Here is a 21,528-nt window from a genome sequence, read left to right on the forward strand (position 1 = left end):
AACACGTCCTATGGTCTCTGTCATTGGTTCACACCGTGAGATCATTTTGTACTCCCTCGTGGCACCTTGGAGCATCCCCCTTCGGATGAGTTTTGTGCAGTTGGTCAAGATCAAGGTGAACTCCAGAAATGGATAGGGTCGCTTTAGGTTTTTCCCCAATCGGATTTTTCCCTTCAGATTAGCTTTTTGGAGCGAAACTCTAGGGCCTAAAATGGCGGGTCACACTTACGGGAGATTGTTAAGTAAGTTAATGATCTCTTGGCCAAATCAATGATGGCTAGCCGTTATAAGAGTAAGAGTTGTTCTGGTATGAATGATCGGTTGAGAACTTCTCAATTTGGAGGAGGGATAATTGACCTCTCTTTGGCGGCTTTTGTCCTAAACCTTTGAAGCGTCATTTCGAAACTAGATGTCACACGGGGTTCATATTTGTTTTGCTAAAACCTTATTGGATGTTGTTTTGTTTTACAACAGGTATTTGCTTAAAACCTAACGTAGGTCAATGTTTTCTTTTCAACAACTCGTTAGTATTTTCATTTAGTGCTTTTAATATGACTGACTACATACAGTGCAAAGAACCGTGTGAAACGTATTTCGTGGAAAACGACCTCGTATTTTTCATGGTTGAGGAATGTCCTCAAGTCCTGACCCTTAATGCATTGTGAAGTGTTCGCAATGCATATGAAGTGTGGATGAAGTCTAATTCATTGGCTCGACTTCACATTTTGGCTAACGTACCTGATGTTTTGGCCAAAAGGGTTGAGAACATGGTAATTGCACGCGAGATCATGGACTCACTGCAAGATTTGTTTGAACGTCAATTCTTACTTTTCGAGCATAAAGGGATGGACGACAAAACCAGTAGTGTCAGTTGTTATGACACTGATCCCTCTACTCTCCAAAAGAGGAGACAAGACAGTAAATATGATTTATTGATCATGGAAACATGTTTGGTAGTGAATGATGATTCTACCTGGATCCTTAATTTGGGTGCTACCAATCATGTCAGTTTCTCTTACCAAGGATTTAGTTCCTGAAAAACGTTGCCACAAGGAGAGATGATTCTATGGGACGGTACTAGTGAGGTTGTTTCAGCTGTTGCTGTAGGTAGGCTAAAGTTATTTGTTGACAAGAAACATTATCTGTTACTGGATAATATTTTTGTAGTTCCTCATATTAAGAGGAACTTAATCTCAGTTTCTTGTCTCATTGAACAAGGCTATACCGTCTCTTTTTCTGAAAATAAAGTATTTATTTTCAAGAATGGAATAGAGATTGGTTATGGTTCAATGGAAAGTAACTTATATGTACTAAGGTCGTTAGTCATAAAAGCCATGTTTAATACTGAAATGTTTAGTATGGAAACAATAGCTAAAAGACCAAAGGTTTCTCCTAAAGAAAACACCCATCTTTGGCATTTAAGGTTAGGTCACATTAACCTCAATAGGATTGAGAAGTTGGTGAAAAGTGGACTTCTAAAGAGTTTAGAAGAAAACTCCTTGTCGATATGTGAATCATGCCTCGAAGGTAAGATGACCAAATGACCTTTTACTGAAAAAAGGTTACAAAGCCAAAGAAGCCTTGGAGCTTATACATTCAGACCTCTATCGTTCAATGAATGTTAGAGCTCGGGGTGGGTATGAATATTTCATCTCTTTCATAGATGATTATTCAAGATTTGGGTATCTCTACCTAATGCAACGTAAGTCTGAAGCTCTTGACAAGTTCAAGGAGTATAAGGCTGAAGTTGAAAACTTGTTAGGTAAGAAGATAAAAACACTATGATCTAATCGTGGTGGAGAGTATATGGACCTCTAATTCCAGAACTATATGATAGAACATGAGATTGTGTCCCAACTCTCAGCCTCTAGTACACCTCAGCAGAATGGTGTATTAAAAAGGAGAAACAGAAGCTTGTTGGACATGGTTTGGTCTATGATTAGTTATGCTCATCTTCCAGACTCATTTTGGGGTTTTGCAGTGCAGAATTCATGTTATATCCTAAACAATGTTCCCTCGAAAAGTGTGTCTGAAACACCTTTTGAGTTATGGAGAGGTCATAAAGGTAGTTAACGCCAATTCAGGATTTGGGGTTGTCCGACACATGTGCTTATGACTAACCCAAAGAAGTTAGAACCGCGTTCGAAGATTTGCCTCTTTGTAGGCTACCCCAAGGAAACGAGAGGTGGATACTTCTATGATCCGAGTGAGAACAAAGTGTTTGTTTCTATAAAAGCTATCTTCTTGAAAGAAGACCACGTGAGGGATCATAAGTCACGAAGTAAGCTCGTTTTACGCAAGATCGCTAGTGAGACTGAGACTGCTGAGGGTTCAACAAGAGCTATTGAACAAGCCAACAGATCAACAAGAGTTATTGAGGTTGGAACATCTAGTCAGCTCAAGAGTTGAGACTGACTCGATGTAGTGGGAGGGTTATGAACCCACGGTTTGGCTGAAACCCAAAACGTCATTTTGAATGATGGGGTTGAGGTTCCATTGTCTTTTAAGAAAGTAATAGAGGATGTTGACAAAGATGAATGGGTTAAGGTCATGAACCAGGAAATGGAGTCTATGTACTTCAATAACGTCTGGGAGCTTATTGATCCACCTGATGGGGTAAGACCTATTGGGTGTAAGTGGATCTATAAGCGAAAGAGAGGTGTAGATGGAAAGGTGCAAACCTTTAAAACTAGAGTCGTGGCAAAAGGTTATACCCAAGTTGAGGGAGTTAACTATGAGGAAACTTTCTCACCTGTTGCCATGCTCAAGTCTATCAGGATTCTCCTGTCCATAGCCACATTTTATGGTTATGAAATATGGCAAATGGACAGCAAGACTGCCTTTCTTAATGGTAATCTTGAGGAGACCATCTATATGACTCAACCAGAAGGGTTCCTAGTTCCAGATCAAGAGCAAAGAGTTTGTAAGCTTAATAGGTCTATTTACGGGCTGAAACAAGCATCTAGATGTTGGAATATCATATTTGATATTGTTGTCAAGTCATTTGGCTTTGATCAGAACGTTGATGAGCCTTGTGTTTACAAGAAGATCATCAACAACTCAGTAGCTTTCCCAGTACTGTATATGGATGATATCCTATTCATTGGGAATGATATAAGGTATCTAACTGACATTAAGAATTGGCTAGCTGCCCAGTTCCAAATGAAAGATTTAGGTGAGGCACAATATGTTCTAGGGATCCAGATCATTTGGGATCATAAGAACAAACGGTTAGCCCTGTCTCAAGCATCGTACATTGATCAAGTGTTGATCAGGTACAAAATGCAGGATTCCAAGAGGGGTTTGTTACCGTTCAGGCATGGAATCGTTTTGTCTAAGGATCAATGTCCTAAAACACCTCAAGAGTTTGAGGAGATGAGACGGATTCCCTGTGCTTCATAGGAAGCTTAATGTATGCAATGTTGTGTACCAGACCCGACATTTGCTATGCAGTAGAAATTATCGATCGGTATCAGTCCAATCTAGGATTTGATCACTGGATGGCGGTCAAGACAAACTTCAAGTATCTTCGAAGAACAAGATACTACATGCTCGTGTATGGAGATAAGGATCTAATCCTTACAAGATACACGGACTCTGACTTTCAGACCGATAGAGATTCTCGCAAATCGACATCGGGGTTAGTTTTCACTCTGAATGAAGGGTATGTAGTCTGGCGAAGCATCAAGTAAGGATACATTGCGGACTCCACTATGGAAGCCGAATATGTAGCCACTTGTGAAGCGAGCTGAGAAGGTTGTTTGGCTGAGGAAATTTCTTTCAGATTTGGAAGTTATTCCAAATATGGATTCGCCTATCACTCTTTATTGTGATAACAGCGGAGCTATGGCAAATTCAAAGGAGCCTCGGAGTCATCATCGGGGACAACACATAGAACGAAAATACCACTTGATGAGGGAAATTTTGCATCGCGATGATGTGATAGTCACGAAGATCGCATCAGAGCACAATGTTGCTGATCCCTTTACAAAGGCTCTCATGGCTAAAGTGTTCGAGGGTCACTTGGAGAGTCTGGGTCTGTGGGACATATGGCATTTTATCTAAGGCAAGTGGGAGATGATACTAGAGTATGTCCTAGTTTATTGTATATTGTACATTTTTATATTCTATTGTATATTAGTCTCCCGAGGCATTAAGACAAGTGGGAGATTGTTGGGATTAGTGTCCTAATTCTCCCGGAGTCTCGTTGTTTGAAATGATACACATTGTTTGATGAATAAATTAATTGTTATTTCATTCTGGCTTTTACTCATATCCAATAAACAAAGCTCCATGGTTATCTTATGTAAACTTAACCATGTATATGTGATATACAAGTGGATCATGCCTTAAGTGATAACCTAAATAGGTATGTAGTATAAGGATTAAGGTAGGATACCTGATTCTGGTGACACTATGGATACGGCCCGCTTTGTAGAGGTTTGCAAGTGTTGTAAACTACTATAGATGGTAGATCCTGACCATTCATGTGGAGACGTGCGGGCGGGGGTGTCCTATACAAAGAGTTTGTATAAGACCGGACCACGAGATGACTAGACTCTGTATATAAAGCCATTGATACTAGAGACTTACATCTCACCTAAACGACCATATGTGACACGACCTCAATCTTGAGTGTTTTGGGAACTCCTACCTTTGAGGGCGGTCCTTTGATTAGTATGGGTAAGAGTGGCCAGATTGCCAACTCAACATGCCTATCTTTTTGGGGACTCAATCCACAAGATGGAATTCACTTCTTTCGTAAAGTAGGGATAAGTAAAGAGATTGCTCCCTTAAGTGCTGATTCTGGGGCTTGAATATAGTGGCCACGGCTTCTCTTTGGAAGAGAGGACTCAGTCATAGTAGAACTATGAGTTCTGTTCATTAAAGGAATCAGTGGTACTTAAGAAGTTAGATGTAACTACAGGGGCATAATGGTTATTGGCCGAGCTATACTTACAACCGATCTGTGAAGGGTTGTCGCACTACTGATTGGTTAAGATAGACAAATAATATATCTGTGGTAAGGAGAGTTCAACTGCCGGTCATTAGTGGAGTGTCTGGCAGTTAACAAATGTTGGATACCATGACTAAAGAGTTTAGTCAATTATTCACGTACCGTTGGAGCTTCGAGCTATAGGTCCATAAGGTCCTCTTGGTAGCTCAATGGATTCAGTTGAGGATCAATTCTTGGTGTTGATTTGAAATTTTCAAATTGACAAGAGGTATTTTGATTATATATGATATGATCGAATAATGTATGAGATACATCTAATGGAGGATTAATTTAAACGATATTTACATTAAGTGCCATAGAATAGAAAAAAAGCTATGGTTTATATGTTTCATGAGATGAAATATTAAAACTATAGGTTATAAATATAGTATGGTAAGTTAGTTATCATTTATATTTGTAATAATATTAATTATTGGATAATTAACTCTTTTTTCTCTAATAACCAATTGAGTGAGAGGTTATTGGTGGTTTCATGGTAACTGTGAGATAAAGGAAAATTGTTTTCCTAACTTTAGTAAGAAAAGAAAAGGCAAGGATTTTACAATGTTGAAGTTTTGCAAATTGTGAATTTGAGATTTCCTCTCTTGGAATATTCTCACGGAAGTTGTCAAGTAAATTGGATTTACTAAGCGACAACTTGGATAAAGGAAAACGATCGTGTAGTGTTTGTAAGCGAAAGACACTTAGCTAAGCGATGAGCTAAATGATCACTTAGCTTTTGCTAGACGATCGCTTAGCTTTTGCTAAACGATTGGGCATCGACCTATACAATAGGTTCAGCCATCTCCCACTTGCTTAATTGTTTGCACAATTGTTATTTCCTCCATCTTCTGCCTTAAACCAAGTCCACACAGAGCCCACCCTCTGGATTTTCACACCGAGAATGCCAAGGTAGCCTTCTTGGTGGTGTCATATAAACTTCATACCGTCGAGGTTCTGTGGAGGTCATTCGTGCTGTTGGGGTGTTTGTGACCGAGGCGATCGCTGAGTTCGAGTGCACGGTGTTCGTGCTATGTATCCGTCGCGTTGGACGAGCGTTCGAGGTTGCTGTGTTTAAGCGTTCGTGATCAAAGAGCTTGGCAATGAGTCTACAAATGTGTGTCTCGTTTCTTCTTGATTATTTGTATTATCATGCTGTAATTTCTGTAATGAATGCATAATCGTATGTTTCTGTTATGACTGTAATTTGTAAAGTTCATATATGATTGTAATTTGGAATGATCTTTCCACTGCTCATGGAAATCCTTGTGTTCGATTTCCTTTAAATACACCCTTATAACTCTTCTCAACGAGTTGCAGACCTACCAATATTTACTGAAAAGTAAGGAGATGAAGAAGGTGGAGGCAAATGTTGTATCATCTTCAAGGACGTTCCATAGAGGTTCGACCTCAGGAACGAAGTCTCCACCTTCTATTTCTAACTCTGCAAAGGGGAAGAAGAAGAAGGGTGGTAAGGGAAAAGGGAAGCCGCCTGCTAACCCGCCACCTGTCGCCCCAAGAAGGCGTCCGTCACCGGTTGAAAAGGGAAAATGTTTCCACTAGAAGAAGAACTGTCCTTGCTAGCTAAAGGAAAGGAAGGCTGCTAAGGCTAAGGCCAAGGCAGATAAAGGTAAATATGATTTACTTGTACTTGAGACTTGTTTAGTGGAGAATGATGATTCTGCCTAAATAATTGATTCGGGCGCCACTAATCACGTTTGTTCTTCTTTTCAGGGGATTAGATCCTAGCCACAGCTGGAGACTGTTGAGATGACGATGTGAGTAGGCACCAGGCACGTCGTCTTAGTTGTGGCAGTGGGAGAGATCCAATTAACTTTATAGAATAGGTTTCTTGTTTTAAATGAAGTATATATTGTTCCTGAACTTAAAAGGAACCTTATTTCTATAAAGTGCTTGTTGTAATGTAAATACACTATTTTGTTTAATGTGGATAAAGCGTTTATTCATAAAGATGGTATTAATATTTGTACAGCATATCTAGAAAGTAACTTGTATGTGCTAAGGTCGTTAGCCATAAGTTCCCTCCATAACACAAAGTTGTTTAAAACTTTCGTAACTCAATCTAAACGTCAACGAATTTCTCCGAAAGAAAATGCCCAACTTTGGCACCTTCGATTAGGGCACATCAATCTCAATAAGATTGATATATTGGTGAATAATGGGCTTCTAAGTGAGTTAGAAGAAAATTCGTTACCGGTATGCAAATTTTGCCTTGAGGGTAAGATGACTAAAAGACCTTTTACTGGAAAAGGTTATCGAGCCAAAGAGCCTCTTGAGTTAGTACATTCTGACCTTTGTGGTCCTATGAATGTTTGAGTTCGAGGTGGCTATGAGTATTTTATCAGTTTTACTGATAATTACTCTAGGTATGGGTATGTTTATTTTATGCAACGAAAGTCTAAATCCTTTGAAAAGTTGTAAGAGTTCAAGGCTAAAGTTGAAAACGCATTGGATAGACAGATTAAAACATTTCGATCAGATTGAGTTTGAGAGTTTTTGGACTCGGCATTTTAGGACTATTTTATTGAACATGGAATCGTTTCCCAACTCTTAGTACCGGGTACACCTCAGTAGAATGGTGTAGCGGAGAGGAGAAATAGAACCTTGTTGGACATAGTTCGTTTGATAAGGAGTTACGCTTCCTTACCAGACTCATTTTGGGGTTTTGCAATGGAGACTGTGGCATACATACTCAATCGTGTTCCTTCCAAGAGTGTTGCGAGAACACCTCTGGAGTTGTGGAACGGGCGTAAATCTAGTTTACATCACTTTCGTATTTGGGGTCCCTGCACATGTGCTTGAGGCAAATCCCAAGAAGTTGGAACCACGGTCGAGGTTATGCCTCTTTGTAGGCTACCCTAAAGGTACACGAGGGGGTTATTTTTATGATCTGTCAAAAAATAGGGTGTTCGTTTCCACGAACGTGCTTTCTTGGAGGAGGATCATATTAGGGAGCACAGTCCACGTAGTAAATTCGTGTTGTTTGAGCTTTCCAATGAAACTATTGAAACTTCAACAAGAGTTGTTGAAGAGTCTGTTTCATCAGCAAGTGTTGTTTATGGTAGTTCATTTAGTAGGTCGGTTCCACCTCAAGAGTTGAGGGAACCTCGACGCAGTGGGAGGGTTGCGAACCCGCCCGTTTGCTATCTAGGTTTCACGAAAATCCTTGCTATGGTAGCAGATGGCGACGTTGAGAATCCAGTGTCTTATCAGAAGGAAATACAGGATGTAGACCAGAATGAATGGGTCAAGGCCATGGATCTCGAGATGGAGCCGATGTACTTCAACTTAGTATGGGATCTTGTAGATCAGCCTGATGGGGTAAGACCTATAGGTTATAAATGGATCTACAAGCGTAAACAGGGTACTGATGGGAAAATGCAAACCTTCAAGGTTTGACTTGTGGCAAAGGGTTATACCCAGGTAGAGGGAGTTGACTATGAGGAGACTTTCTCACCTGTTACCATGTTAAACTTGAATTGCATCTTGTCTATTGCAGCTTATTTTAATTATGAGATCTGGCAAAATGGATGTCAAGAGGCCTTTCTGAATGGCAATCTTGAGGAGATCATTTACATGGTGCTACACGAGGGATTCATAGCTCAAGGTCAAAAGCAAAAGGTTTGCAAGCTTAATCGGTCTAATTATGGGTTGAAACAGGCGCCTAGATCTTGGAACATACGGTGTGATACTGCAATCAAGTCATATGGCTTTGACCAGAACGTTGATGAACCTTGTGTCTACAAGAACGTTGATGAACCTTGTGTCTACAAGAAGATTATCGAGAGACTCTCACAACTAGAGCTAGTGTAGTGTGGTTTTTCGTTGAAGTTGGTCGTGATGAAAATGAAGAAGACGAAAAAAGAAAAAAAAAAGGAAAAAGGAAAAAAATAGTTTCGCCAAAGTTGCTCATCGAAGAAGAAGAAGAAGAAAAGAAGAAAAGAGATAGATGAAAAAAAAAAAAAGAAGAAGAAGAAGTTATTCATCCAAGAAGGAGAGGAAGAAGAAAAGAAGAAGAAACAATCACTCGATGGAGAAGAAGCGGGAGAAAAAGAAAAGAAAAGAATTTGAAGGAACGGTAAATTGATTATTTCACACATGCAAAATATCGGCAAAAGGTCAATTAGCAATAGTTTTTTAAAAAATTGAACATTTATAATTTTAGGCCTCCCAAATGAGTTGACGGTGTAATTTTCTCTAATATCTTTAGTTTTAAGTTTTTAACTTTCAAGATCCTATAATAAAATGAAAAATATTTAGGTGCATCTCGAGTAACACTACTTTTGTATATTTCACTAAATTGTCCAATCAAAATTTGTCAAGTGACAAATTCTTTTTATGAATTATTTGAGTATTTTACATGAGTAAAAAGAAGGGATGCATAGATATTGATACATCTTGATAAGCATTAAATATTGCCTTAATAAAATTAAACTTACTAACAAAAGAAATAATAATAAAAGAAAAAAATGTAATTGACAGTTGACATCAATAAAATATATTTACATAGAATTAACTTTTTTCTTTTTTTCTTCTTTTTTTTTTTTTTTTTTTTTGGTATTTATAATTTAGAAATAATGAGACAGATAATGTAATAACAAGAAGAGAAAAACACTGGAAAAGTACATCACATCAGACATTGAAGTACCAAATACCCATCCCTGACACAACCAAAACACTCCCTCTCCCCTTTTGTACATCCCAATGCAAACCCTAATTTTCTAATAACCCCCTCAACCCCTCCAATCACAATCTCCCTTTTTTCCCAAAAACACCCATTAATAAACAATAATTACCACAAACCCCCTTCAAACCCTAATATTAAATTAGTTCCCTCATCTCTCTCTTCTTTACCCAACAATGCTGCACATGTATCTTCTCTGCAACTCAATCATGTAAGGGCTTTTGAAAGTGGTCCCTTTCCCTTCATAAAAGGCAAAGCATATCACATGGCTGACCACATTTAATCATTATATATGATTTTTTTTTTCCTACACAAACCCCTCATTTTCTTCTCTTCTTTCCTCTTTGCCACAAAAGAAATATTTTTTTGTCATTCTTTCACCGATGATTCAGTTGCGCTAAATTTTTTTCCCAATCCTTTATTCAAGTTCCATATGGCTGAAATGAATAATGTGTGTAGTAATGAGTTTGAACCTAAACTGCGACGTTTGGAACTTGATCGTTTTGATCTACGTTAGGATGTTTGGTATCGGTGGCGATGGCAGTGACGGGTTGGGACGGAGTAATTGCTGGTGATGGTGCTGCATTATTTTCCATCTTCTTCATGTTTTGTTGGTGATATACTTGTCGTAGTCTCTCTATCTCCCTTTTTAATGCCTCTTGATGAGCTGCATGCATCCATGCAAAAGTAAGAAATAATTAATTACAGTCATGTAATGGTAAAAATTTAAGAAAAAAAAATTATGGGTTAATATTATGATTATTTATTGGTTGTCTTTTTTGTAGAATTGACTATAAATCATGCATGCAATTTCGTGAAAAAACAGGTAGTGCTACAGTTGCCTGCCAGCCAAGGAATTTTATAATTCAAAACAGTGATACACTTCTCTCTTTCCTTATAGTGTCTGCCACGTTCTTCTTCTATTTCACTATCTCTCCTCGAGTCAATGGACAATTATTACTATGACCCATTCTACTATAGTAATGTGGACTACTTTCATTTATAATTTTGACACATCCTTTAAATATTTTGTAACTCTCACGTTATTCTTAAATGTTATTATCTTTATGAACAAATAATCAAAATGAACTTTTTTCTCTCCAACCAAAGTAGAGTACTAGAGAAATTTTTCTCATGCCATTATTCATATAGTTTTAATTTAGAAAAAATTTCTAGACTCATAGTAAAAGAAAAGACAAAGATAAGAAAAGAAAATCTTGTCATATGAAAAAATGTAGTTGAGTTATTGAATTATATAGAACAAATGGGTGATATTAAAAAAACATAAGAGTATTTTTCACTTTAGAATGAGACAATGGTATACAATTTTTAGTCAATAATTCTTGTTAACATTTTTGTTTTATTTTGAAATTTAATTAATTATAATTCTTTTAACGATTTTAAATTTATTATCATAATTAAATATAAAGACGAAAAGTGAGTATTTAGTGGAAAATCAAGATTAAAAGTATAAATTTTGGAATACAGGAATCAAATTGAAGCAAAACTCAAATGTAAAATTGTAGCATTTTGAAACTTAGAAACCAAACACAAAACTTATATTTTGAAACTAGAGATTAAATAGAATTTAGATCCAAAATCTAGGACCAAAAATATAATTTTCTCTTAAAAAAAATGTAAAATGTCCTATATAAGGAATATATTATTTACCCTCAATTTTTGTCATTAAGTTCAACCATGTGGGAGTGGGCCAAACATGAGGGCATTTCACCTATATATAAAAATATTTACTCATTTGTTTGAAATTGAAGGCACAAATCTATATCCTCATATTTGTTTATTTTAAAAAAGTTAAATTATCGTATTACTACTGATCTTTGAAGTACGTTTGAATTATACCTAGAATTAAAAGGTTAATTTTCTTATCTTTGAATTTTAGATTTTTTTTTTTAAGAAAAAGACCTTTAAATTTTAAAATTGTACTAAAAAATATCTTTCCAATAAAAAAACAAAAAGAATGTAAAATTGACATGACAACTAATGTATAAGAACTAAAGAATATACATGACATTATTTATAACTATTTAAAACAATAAAACTATTATTACTATTTATTTTATCTCAAAATATACTGCTAAAATCATTTACATAAATAATTTTCACATCAATTTATATGATTGATGTTGAATGATATTACATGGTTTCTAATTTTCAATTTACATCTTATTTCATAAAAATAAGAGTTGTTTTTAAATATAGGAAAATAACAAAGAAATTTACAAATATAACAAAAATTTGATAGACTACTATGTCTATTTATCTATGTCATGATATTACAAAGATATAGTATATCGTCATCTATGGCAGATTGATGGTGATATTTTACCATTCTTTATAAATATTTTTAGTTTTTTTTTTATCATTTAAAATAATTTTCCTAAAAAAATAATAATTTCAAAATTTGAACTCTAAGACATAATTGAGAAATTCCAAAACAAATTCTTTCCTTAATTGGTATGGCTACTATTTAAGTTGGCCTTGTAATAAAGAAAATAATTTCTATCATAATGAAAAATTTCCATACTTTCCCTCCTCTATGTTTCCCATTATATGAATGACCCAATTGTCGTTTGATTTTCCTTTTTTCAATTTTACAAAGTCGGATTATGGTTTGATACTTTGATTACGAGATAATTAAGGGGGTAATATATAATTAATTAAGAAGATAATGGAATGATTAATTGCGTACCATCTTTAAAAATCTTGTCCTGTGCAAGGGCCGCGATTCTTTGCTTCAGAGCACTGTTGTCGACGTTAAGAAGCAATCTCTGGTGGTCCAAAAACGCCACTCGCGGCGACAACACCGATACTTCGGCCTTCATATTTTGAAATTTATATTTATCAATCAAATTAATCATGATTATGATGAGATAATTTGAGATTATAAATTGTTCATTATTAATTAAGAAATGATTTTTGCAATGTACCTGTAACGATGTAACGCTTCGTTCAAGTTCTGATATGTATTGAAGCTTCCTTACTCGTGATCTTTGTGCCGATTGCCGATTTGCCAGAATTCTATATCGAGAAATGAAAAAAAAAAAATCACAACCCCATTTGAAATTTCTTAGATTTATTTAGACCCAGATGGATTTTTTGATGAAATTTTGAGTTTTCACCTTTTAACTCTTTTGGGGTCTGTTATCCGATCAGTAGAAGCCGCCGTCGCCGCCGTCGCCGTGGAATTGGATTGTGTTTGATTTTTCGATTGCTGTTGGCTCCCTACTTCGTCTGATTCATTTTTGTTCTGATTTAGCTTCTCGTCGTTCTGTGCATCTTTCTCATGGTTAATACTGTTATGATCGGACGGCGTGGAGGGGTTCGACGACGACAAGGTGGGTGCGACGGCCGTGGAGATTTCATCATTGAACATAGACAAGAATTGCTCGTCATCGAATCTATCAAATTCATTCCTATCACCGGATCCCGGCGGCGGCGGAGGCGGTGCAGCGGAGGCCCGGCAATCTTCCTCCAGCATTGGCATTTCAAGGAATGTGATGGAATCACTAACGGAACGCCGGTGCGATCCACGTCTAGCGGAAGAGAAATCGAGAAATTCATCAACCCAAGAAGGATTCTGGTGAGTAACCGCGGGCGTAGTGGTGGTGGGTGGAAAGGTTTCCATTGAAAGGGTTTTCTGACGGGAAAATTCCGGCCAATTAGACGTCATATTTGGGATTTTGGGCGGCAACTGTGCCATAGCACAGCCAAAACCTCAAAAAGAAGAATGAATGAGGAACTTCAAAACAGGGGAAAATGAGAAAAAATTGAACAGAGGATTTGAAAGTGAGGATATGCTATAAGGAAATAAAATCAGGAGAGAGAGAGAATTAAATCCTTTATGAATCTTTTTAGCAATCTGAATGAAATGTGGTAAGAGAAGTGGGGTCACATGGGGAAGGAGATTGGACAGCCAATGGCCAGCTGGGGAGATGGGAATTAGGGAAATTAGAGGGGAAAAGGTAGAGATTAGAGAAGAGAAAATTGGGAATAAGGGGAAGTTGAGGTTCAACGGTATAACTGGAAACTCGCTCTCTACTTTTCTTTTTAAAACTCAATAAACAGTCCCACCAATCAGCCACCCACGTGCTATTATCACCATCTATTTACAGGGTATCCCTACAAAATATACAAAAATAAATACCCCTTTAATTTTCACCATTAACTAATTCCCTCCCACAAACGGACATTCCCTTCCTTTCTCGAAATATCAAGCTTTTGTGTCAATTGATGATTTCATATGTATCAAAGTAGATTGTTTAAGAAGTTATATATTCAGACCTCCGCAATGTTATTTGAGATCAATTGATTATTTAACATTTTTGTTTCGTAATAATCATTAGATGTGGATTCTAAAATCTATATTAGATTAACATTTTCGTTTCTGATTTCTAATTGTTTTGGAACCGATTGATCTGATTAAAGAGGGGAATCTTTAGAGGGTGAAATGTAATGATGATGATTAAATTTGGATTGAAGGGGGGTTGATAAAAGAAAGCAAAGCCATGTGGGTGCAGGCTTTTTGATGGAGATGAGGGGATGTTTAGTCCAAGAAGATGCTGTGAGATTGGAAGGTTATTAGTGGGAAAATGAACAGAAGGAAAATGGTGGGATTTGTGTAGTAAGAGAATTAGGGTTTAAAAGGATAATGTTTGTGTCACAAACCCATGTGAATCGTTTGCACGCTTTTAGCTTTCTTATGCTTTGTCCCCAGACCACTCCCACATGTAGGGTATATGCCCTTTTATCTCTCTTCCTCTTGGTTTTCTTAATTCTAACTCATTCATATGCCACTAATTATCATATACACTCTTGCTTTCTTTACAATTTCAAGTGCCTGCCAGCCACTTTCAACCACTCTCTCTCTCTCTCTCTCTCTCTCTCTCTCTCTATTCCTCAAGTGAGATAAAAATAAATAAATAAAATACAACAAAAATGGAATATGTCAAAAGCTGACACATTTTTGCACTCAGCCTATGTTACATTACATGAATTTTTGATTGGGTAAAGATGAATTTGAGGTTGGAAATGAAAGCCAGTGGCCCTTTTTGAAGAACTTGCTATCTCTTTCACATACCCCAGATTTTACTTTTACACAACCTTCATTTGGTTATTGAAAGTCATACAAGACAAACATTGTAACAAAATTGTTGAGTAGCTAATCCTCTGTGTTATTCTGCTGTTGTGATCTTTATATATATATATATAAACTAAAGCTAAGCCCCAGGCAACTAATGGATCATGGTTTGTTAAGGCTGTTAAGATAGGCATGGCTCTGCAAAGAAGGGTGAAGGTAGCAGGAGTTCTTTATCCCATGTGTCAAGCTTTGTGAGCACCTGAAAGAAACGACATCATGAAATCGTGCTGATAAGAGAGACATTGTACACTAAACAATAAAGACTAACAGAATAGACTAGAGAAAATATTATATGCAGTGGGAGACGTACGTATTTGGATAATAGCGGAGAAGAATGACGATTGCCATGCTGGCTTCAACGGTGTCGTCTTCTCTTAGATTTCACACGACAACGGTTTGCCCAAATGAGGATTGCAAAACTTGTTAGGGCTACCTGTAGGATTATTACTAGCTTCAAACCTGAAATTGCCAGTTACAACAATCAGTTGAGTATTGTTTATCTGTTTTGTAAGTCGTAATTGTTGAGGCAAAAATCCTACCAATTAGCTTTTGGAAGATGTCCTCCTCGGTGATTTCTTCCTGAACTTTTCTGTTGACTATTATATCAACATCTCGAGTAGTTGAAATATCATTGTTGCTCTTGTACACTATATTTCCCCCCATGACACATGTGTTCGGGCAAAAGATATTACCATCGTATTCATCACTTCCATCACAGCAATCTACAAACATATATTGAACAGGGAACTAGAATTTAATTTCAAAGATGCAATGAAAACCCCAAGTTTGTCAAATTAAATGTGGATTCAACATACGTAAAAAAGAGAGAGAAAAAAAAAGAAAAAAAAAGTCATATAAACTTTATACATGGCCCAAAATCGTAAGAATTATTTCGAGAGTTATGGAATATGCTGATTTTGTCGAGTTTCAACCACTATTTGAAGATTTAAACCAGAATAGAGACCTTACATTGTCTTAGCATAAAGCAGGAAGAACAAATAATCAGGAAAACTAGTGCATGACTCATAAGACTGTGTTCTACTCATTGCATTACACCCACCATATAGAAAGGTTGTTCGTAAAATCTACATCAACAAATTTATGGTGTTTCAATCGATACATTTTCTTCTTTAGATCAAAATTCAATTGATGCATAAAAGAAAAAGAAGGAAAACAAAAGATTTGTCAGACAGTTACCACAAATACGATCGTTGACACGGGAAGAAAATATGAATCGTGGTGTGCTTCCCATATTCCGACAATAGAATTTCCCTCTTGCACAGGCAGAAGTACCTACAGATATAAATGCAAAGATCAAAGGTCAAATCCATGGGCCAGCAGCAGCATAGCACAGAAAAAAACCTGCCTCATCCTTGCACCGTGTTAGAGTGTGTGAGCTGTTCTTGGGCTATTTGGGAAGGTTTATTTTCCTTTTATTTACATGATCAATTGCCCATACCAGAAATTGGATTTATTGCTTATAGTCCAGTATCATTCTGATGCAGAACTTATCTTATAAGTAATTGTCGGACACTCAAAATTTTCTACCTTTCACAAATAGCACCCTTTTTAGGCAATTGTTTTAATGGTTCATCGGGTGCAGCTTTGGATACTGAGACCAAAACAGAATTTAACTTCTTTTAATGACACATCCAAACTATCGATTTTTTTTAGTATTTTTTTTGGTGGAATCCCAACCAGAATGAAGACTGGGACTGACTGTTATTATGTATGTCTTCCCAAATCTTATATAAACTTTTCCAAATATTATGAATGTAATCTTATCCGTGAGGAGGGAATAAGATTTTGGAAGCTTACAAAGAATAATAGTCCTTCTTGGTCTTCGTCTGGGCCGGGATTTAAAAAAAAAATGGTTGTTTGGATGTGCCAATTAAAGAAGTTAAATTTTTGTTTTGGTTTCGGCATGATCCAGACCGACACCAACATGAGCCGTTAAAAAGATTAGCCAAAAAATGTGTTATTTAGGAAAGGTAGAAAACTTCTAGTGCTATTTCTTACAAATTTTCCTATCCTATCCTACATTCTAATGATACAGGACAAAATAGATACGGTATCAACATTCCAATTCTGAACGTGTTGGTGAAAATTCAGAAAGAAAAACAAGTCATGTTCTAGGATAAACATGGTAAGTCTTTTTCAATAGATAACACAATAGAACATTAAACTTTGCCATGTCCCCATTTAAGACAGATTATAATGGCTAGTAATTGTTGCCTTAGTTCAATACATAATTTCACAGCCATTTCAATTTAAGGTTCAACTTATATTACAGTAAGAACTAAGAATGCACCAGGCTCATCAGTTCCATCAACGCAGTCACAGAAATCATCGTTGAGACGATCAATAGTGAAAGATTTAGAACCATCCTTGCATTTTATGACCTCCGAGTAATAATACTTCTCATCTGCAATCGAATACACATTTTAATTCAGGAAAGTCACCGGATTTAACATCAATTCACAACATGGGTACACCCCAAAAGGGGCAATTAGCTAGAGGAAGGGCGAAATGGGGCTAGAAATTCCATTCTTGAGCTTCGCAAAATCAGATCAAGGGGGAGCATTAAGCACAGAATCAGAGAGAGAGAGAGAGAGAGAGAGAGAAGGTACCGAGGGGGTGAACTCCGATGAGTGATGGAACAGAGCGAACGGAATCGAAGAAGAAACAAATGGAAAGCAGCGAAACGAAGCTCGTGGGCTTTGGAGAACGAGGCGTTTCCATGTTTGTGTAAAGTTCAATGCAATCGGAGGAGGTGAAATTGATGAAGAAGTGAAGGGGATTAGCAAGTCAGGCCGGAGACTTGACTAGCCGAGTGCAGAGTCTCCTTCATTCGGACGTTCCCACAACCCTGCAACTTTCCTTTTGGGGCAATGTAATGTTCTCTGAAAATGGTTATTACCATTTTTTTAATAAATAAAGAAATAAACTTTTTCCTTATAAATTTAAAACATACTTTTAGATTTTGGGTCTAATTTCTATTTAGTCGGTTTTAAAATGTGACACATTTAATCTTTAAATTTAAGTTTGGTTTCAATTTAGTTTCTAGATTTCAAAATACTATAATTTTACCTTTGACAATGGAGTTTATCTCTGTATTTCAAGATTTACACTTTTAAATTTGATTTTTCACTAAATACTTACTTTTCATCCTTAGATTAATTTAGGTTAATAAATTAAAAATCGTTAAAATCATTATAATTAATGAAATTTCATTATTTTTTTATCACTTTTTATATTAAATTTGAAAATTTACTATATAATTATTTTTAATTAATTAATAAAAATTGACGTTAATGTTTCAAAGTAAGTATTTAATGAAATTTGAAATTAAAAATGTAAAATCTTGAAATCTAAAGACTAAATTAAAATAAAAGTCAAATTTTAAGGATAATAGAGATCAAATTAAAATAAAATCGAAAATATAAAAATAGCCAAAACTAGGGACAAAAATGTATTATTCTCTAAATTTTTATATGGATAATTGGGTAAATATTTTTAACCCAAAAAAAAAAAAGTTGAGTCAAAATACAATAGCTAAAATATTCATCCACGTCCATATATATCCATAAATCAAGGTGTTAACATCAATTGAAGAGATATCTTCATCTTGTATAAATTTTCATATTATATTTACATTAAAGAAAATAAAAAAAACATCATTCACAAAGATTTACAACTTATTTTGGGTAGTGAAAATAATTTAATTGATTTTTATAAATTTTTTTATTTATAAAAATATTCATCAATATATCCGTAAAATTAAAGCATCCATATTGATATCAATATTTTATTCATTTATAAATATCACTATGAATTCTCCATTTCACAACACTTATTTATTATTGTTTTTTCTTCAAATATAACTGATACGGAAATGTGAAATAAAGATTCGAACTCAGTGGTGTATCCAACATTTTATATAGGAGACACAAGTTTATATAAATATAATTTTTCGTGACATTGATAAAATATTCAAATAATATAATATTGTCAAAGAGAATATAGTTAATTACGGGTAGATCTAAAATTTAGAGGGCACAACCTTATATAAAGTTAAAATTTTGGCCCATTAACTTTTAAGTTTGTGTCATATATATAGTTCTTGAATTTTTAAAAATATATAATAAATCACTGACATCTCAATTTATGTGCCCAATATGTAGTACTAGAATTTGTTTTTTAATAAAATAATATATTTTTTTACTATAAAAATTGAAATTTTGAGGTTCAATTTAAAACAAAAACAATTTTTTTTTCTAATACAAATGTTAATTCCCAAGCATTTTAAATATTTTATGAGATTTTTAGACACTAAATGGAAAGTTTATATATCTATTATACATTTTTAAGGGACTTATTAGAAGTAAAATGGAAAGTTTAGTTATTTATTAATCATAATTTTAGAAACTAAAGATTAAACTTGTACTAACTTGAATATAGTAATTAACAAAACAAAAAACTTTTTTTGTGAGAATGGTGTTTATATACCTTAATTTTTAAAAATTAAAAACCAATAACCAAATGATTACTATTAAAATTTCAAAAATATTTTTATATAAACATGGAATCAAGTTTTTTCTATTCCATTATTAGTGTATTGAGAATATATATATAAATTTGAAATTTTAAGTAATAAAAATTGTTTAATTTGTGCAAAAAGAACTGTTGCAAATTCAAATCTTGAATGATTGACGATCTTGGTTATCGCCCAACCACTGAATATAACATAAAGAGTACGGTATACATATATATATATATATATATATATATATATATATAAATACGACACAATGTGAGAGGAGGGAGATGCCCATCCATCATAGATCCGCCCCTAAATCGAACTTATCCTTTAATCAATGATATGTTTGAAATATATGTTTCATGTTTTCCTTTGATTAGAATTTAACATTGGCTAAATGTTATAGCTGGCACGTTTTGTTAGGCTTAATTTTCTTCCCTCATTAGTTTTGAACGAAAACCAGACTCCACATCATTTTTTTTTTAATTTTTTTTAATTTTATTTTTTAAAAAGCTTAATGCTGTTAAGATAGAAGCATGAATTTCTCAAAATTCACCATTTCAATAAAAAAAGAAATGACGTTATGATTTTTTTTTGGTTAGTTTAATTAAGATAGATAACTATTTTAGCAATTTGAATAAGAAATTTAAGTCACATACCTCCTAGCAGATTCGTATGCTAATTGAGTAAACTTGATTTGGCCAATAAAAATTATGAATGTTAGACTAGTTAATGTATATGCTGGGAGAGGGGGAGACATGCTCTTGTAAGAAGGTGTTGGATAGGAGCTCTTATTGAAATACTAAGCTCAATGGAATTTGTCATTTTAATGTAGGTAATTGTTTGAGGCATAAAGTTTAGAGAGTCGCTTAGTACCTTGTTATCTATAATATTTGACTCAGGTGATATTTTTGGGTCCATAGACTACTTGCATTCTCTCTAAGTGGTTAGTTAGATTTTGCAACCTGAGTATTTATTTGGTCTTCTAAGTAGCTCGGGTTTCTATTGAGGAAGGACTTGTCGCCTTGAGACCCTTCTTAATTTATAGGTGCTTGTTCTTTGTTCTTCAAGTGCTTAATTGGTTATTATGTTCTTTCCTTTCCTCATTTGTTTGTCTTTTGATGTGCCTTCACATGCTGAGGTCCAATTCTATCCATTTACAACAAAATAAAAAAAGAATGAAAATTGGCTGGCCTTGTAAAAAGTAAAATTTGTATATGTAAATTAGTATATGTGTTTTTTTTTACACAAATGAGTATTAGTATATGGATTTTTTTAAAAAAAAATAATATTTTTTAATATATAATGACAAAAATAGGGTAGGAGGGAAAGTATTCTCAAAAATAGATTTTTAAATTGTGTATCGGGTACACGAGTTCCTGCCCATCGGACACACGCAGCCTGCCGTGGCTGTCATGTAGGGTTGACTGAGGTAATCATGTACCCAATACACGATTACCTTAAGTCGTGTACCCGGTACACGACTTCCTCCTCCATTAAATTCGTCGCGCCCCTTCTTCTTCTTCATCCGACCTTCTACCTTCTTCGTCCAATTTCAAGCTTTCTGTCTTCTTTTGTTGCATTTCTCTGTCCAAAATTCTGAAATCTTCCTCATTTTACTTTTGTCTTGTGCATCCAAACGCCTCTATTTGTTCGTCCGTCCAAAATCGTCCAAACGCTTTTGTGGTAAAATTCTTTCTCTACGTTGTTTTCCAATATATAATCTTCCTATATATATCATTTTGTTTGCATTTGGGCTGAAATTAATGTGTAGTTTATGGATCATGATTTATTTGTTGGGTTGAATCTAGAAATATATGTATATATTTGTCTATTTGTTGGGTTGATTTTGTCTAATGTAGTTTATAAATTTAGAAATTAGATTTTATTGGGCTGATTTTGTTGGGCTATTTTTCTGGATGATTATGTTTGTTTATTTGTTGGGCTATTTTTTATGATTAATTCATTTGATGATTATGTATTTGTTGAGTTGAATATAGAAATACATGTATATATTTATAAAATTGAAGATTGATTCATATATATATTATTTTATTTGCATTTGGGCTGAATTAAATGTATGATTAATGGATATATTACTTTTTGCATTTGGGCTGAATTAAATGTAT

The 21,528-nt window shown here is 34.9% G+C and overlaps 2 protein-coding genes across 2 annotated transcripts; both read right to left on the reverse strand.

Moving 5' to 3' along the window:
* Positions 1-9,474: 9,474 nt before the first annotated feature.
* Positions 9,475-13,740, reverse strand: LOC120077662 (basic leucine zipper 34-like). The gene is made up of 4 exons (XM_039031615.2): positions 12,842-13,740; positions 12,650-12,740; positions 12,412-12,538; positions 9,475-10,368 (listed from the first exon to the last, which is right to left on the reverse strand). The coding sequence occupies exons 1-4, from the start codon at positions 13,420-13,422 to the stop codon at positions 10,175-10,177; spliced, it is 993 nt and encodes a 330-aa protein (XP_038887543.1). The 5' UTR covers positions 13,423-13,740; the 3' UTR covers positions 9,475-10,174.
* A 925-nt stretch (positions 13,741-14,665) lies between these two features.
* On the reverse strand, positions 14,666-17,791 carry LOC120077602 (kinase C substrate, heavy chain-like protein). The gene is made up of 6 exons (XM_039031538.2): positions 17,490-17,791; positions 17,171-17,284; positions 16,057-16,152; positions 15,399-15,581; positions 15,170-15,318; positions 14,666-15,058 (listed from the first exon to the last, which is right to left on the reverse strand). Exons 1-5 carry the CDS (start codon positions 17,599-17,601, stop codon positions 15,215-15,217), a joined length of 609 nt encoding a protein of 202 aa, XP_038887466.1. The 5' UTR covers positions 17,602-17,791; the 3' UTR covers positions 14,666-15,058; positions 15,170-15,214.
* Between the last annotated feature and the right edge of the window lie 3,737 nt (positions 17,792-21,528).

The sequence above is a fragment of the Benincasa hispida genome, chromosome 5, assembly GCF_027475165.1.
Source record: "Benincasa hispida cultivar pf3 chromosome 5, pf3_genome.v1.1, whole genome shotgun sequence".
In the NCBI taxonomy this organism is placed as follows: Eukaryota; Viridiplantae; Streptophyta; class Magnoliopsida; order Cucurbitales; family Cucurbitaceae; genus Benincasa; species Benincasa hispida.

Coding starts and splice junctions, on each gene's coding strand:
- LOC120077662 (XM_039031615.2), bottom strand. CDS start 13,422: ATGGCACAGTTGCCGCCCAAAATCCCAAATATGACGTCTAATTGGCCG. Junction 12,741..12,841: donor GACCCCAAAAGAGTTAAAAG/GTGAAAACTCAA, acceptor TTCTCGATATAG/AATTCTGGCAAATCGGCAAT. Junction 10,369..12,411: donor GGACAAGATTTTTAAAGATG/GTACGCAATTAA, acceptor GGATGCATGCAG/CTCATCAAGAGGCATTAAAA.
- LOC120077602 (XM_039031538.2), bottom strand. CDS start 17,601: ATGGAAACGCCTCGTTCTCCAAAGCCCACGAGCTTCGTTTCGCTGCTT. Junction 17,285..17,489: donor CATCGGAGTTCACCCCCTCG/GTACCTTCTCTC, acceptor ATTCGATTGCAG/ATGAGAAGTATTATTACTCG. Junction 15,582..16,056: donor TGTCAACGATCGTATTTGTG/GTAACTGTCTGA, acceptor ATATGTTTGTAG/ATTGCTGTGATGGAAGTGAT.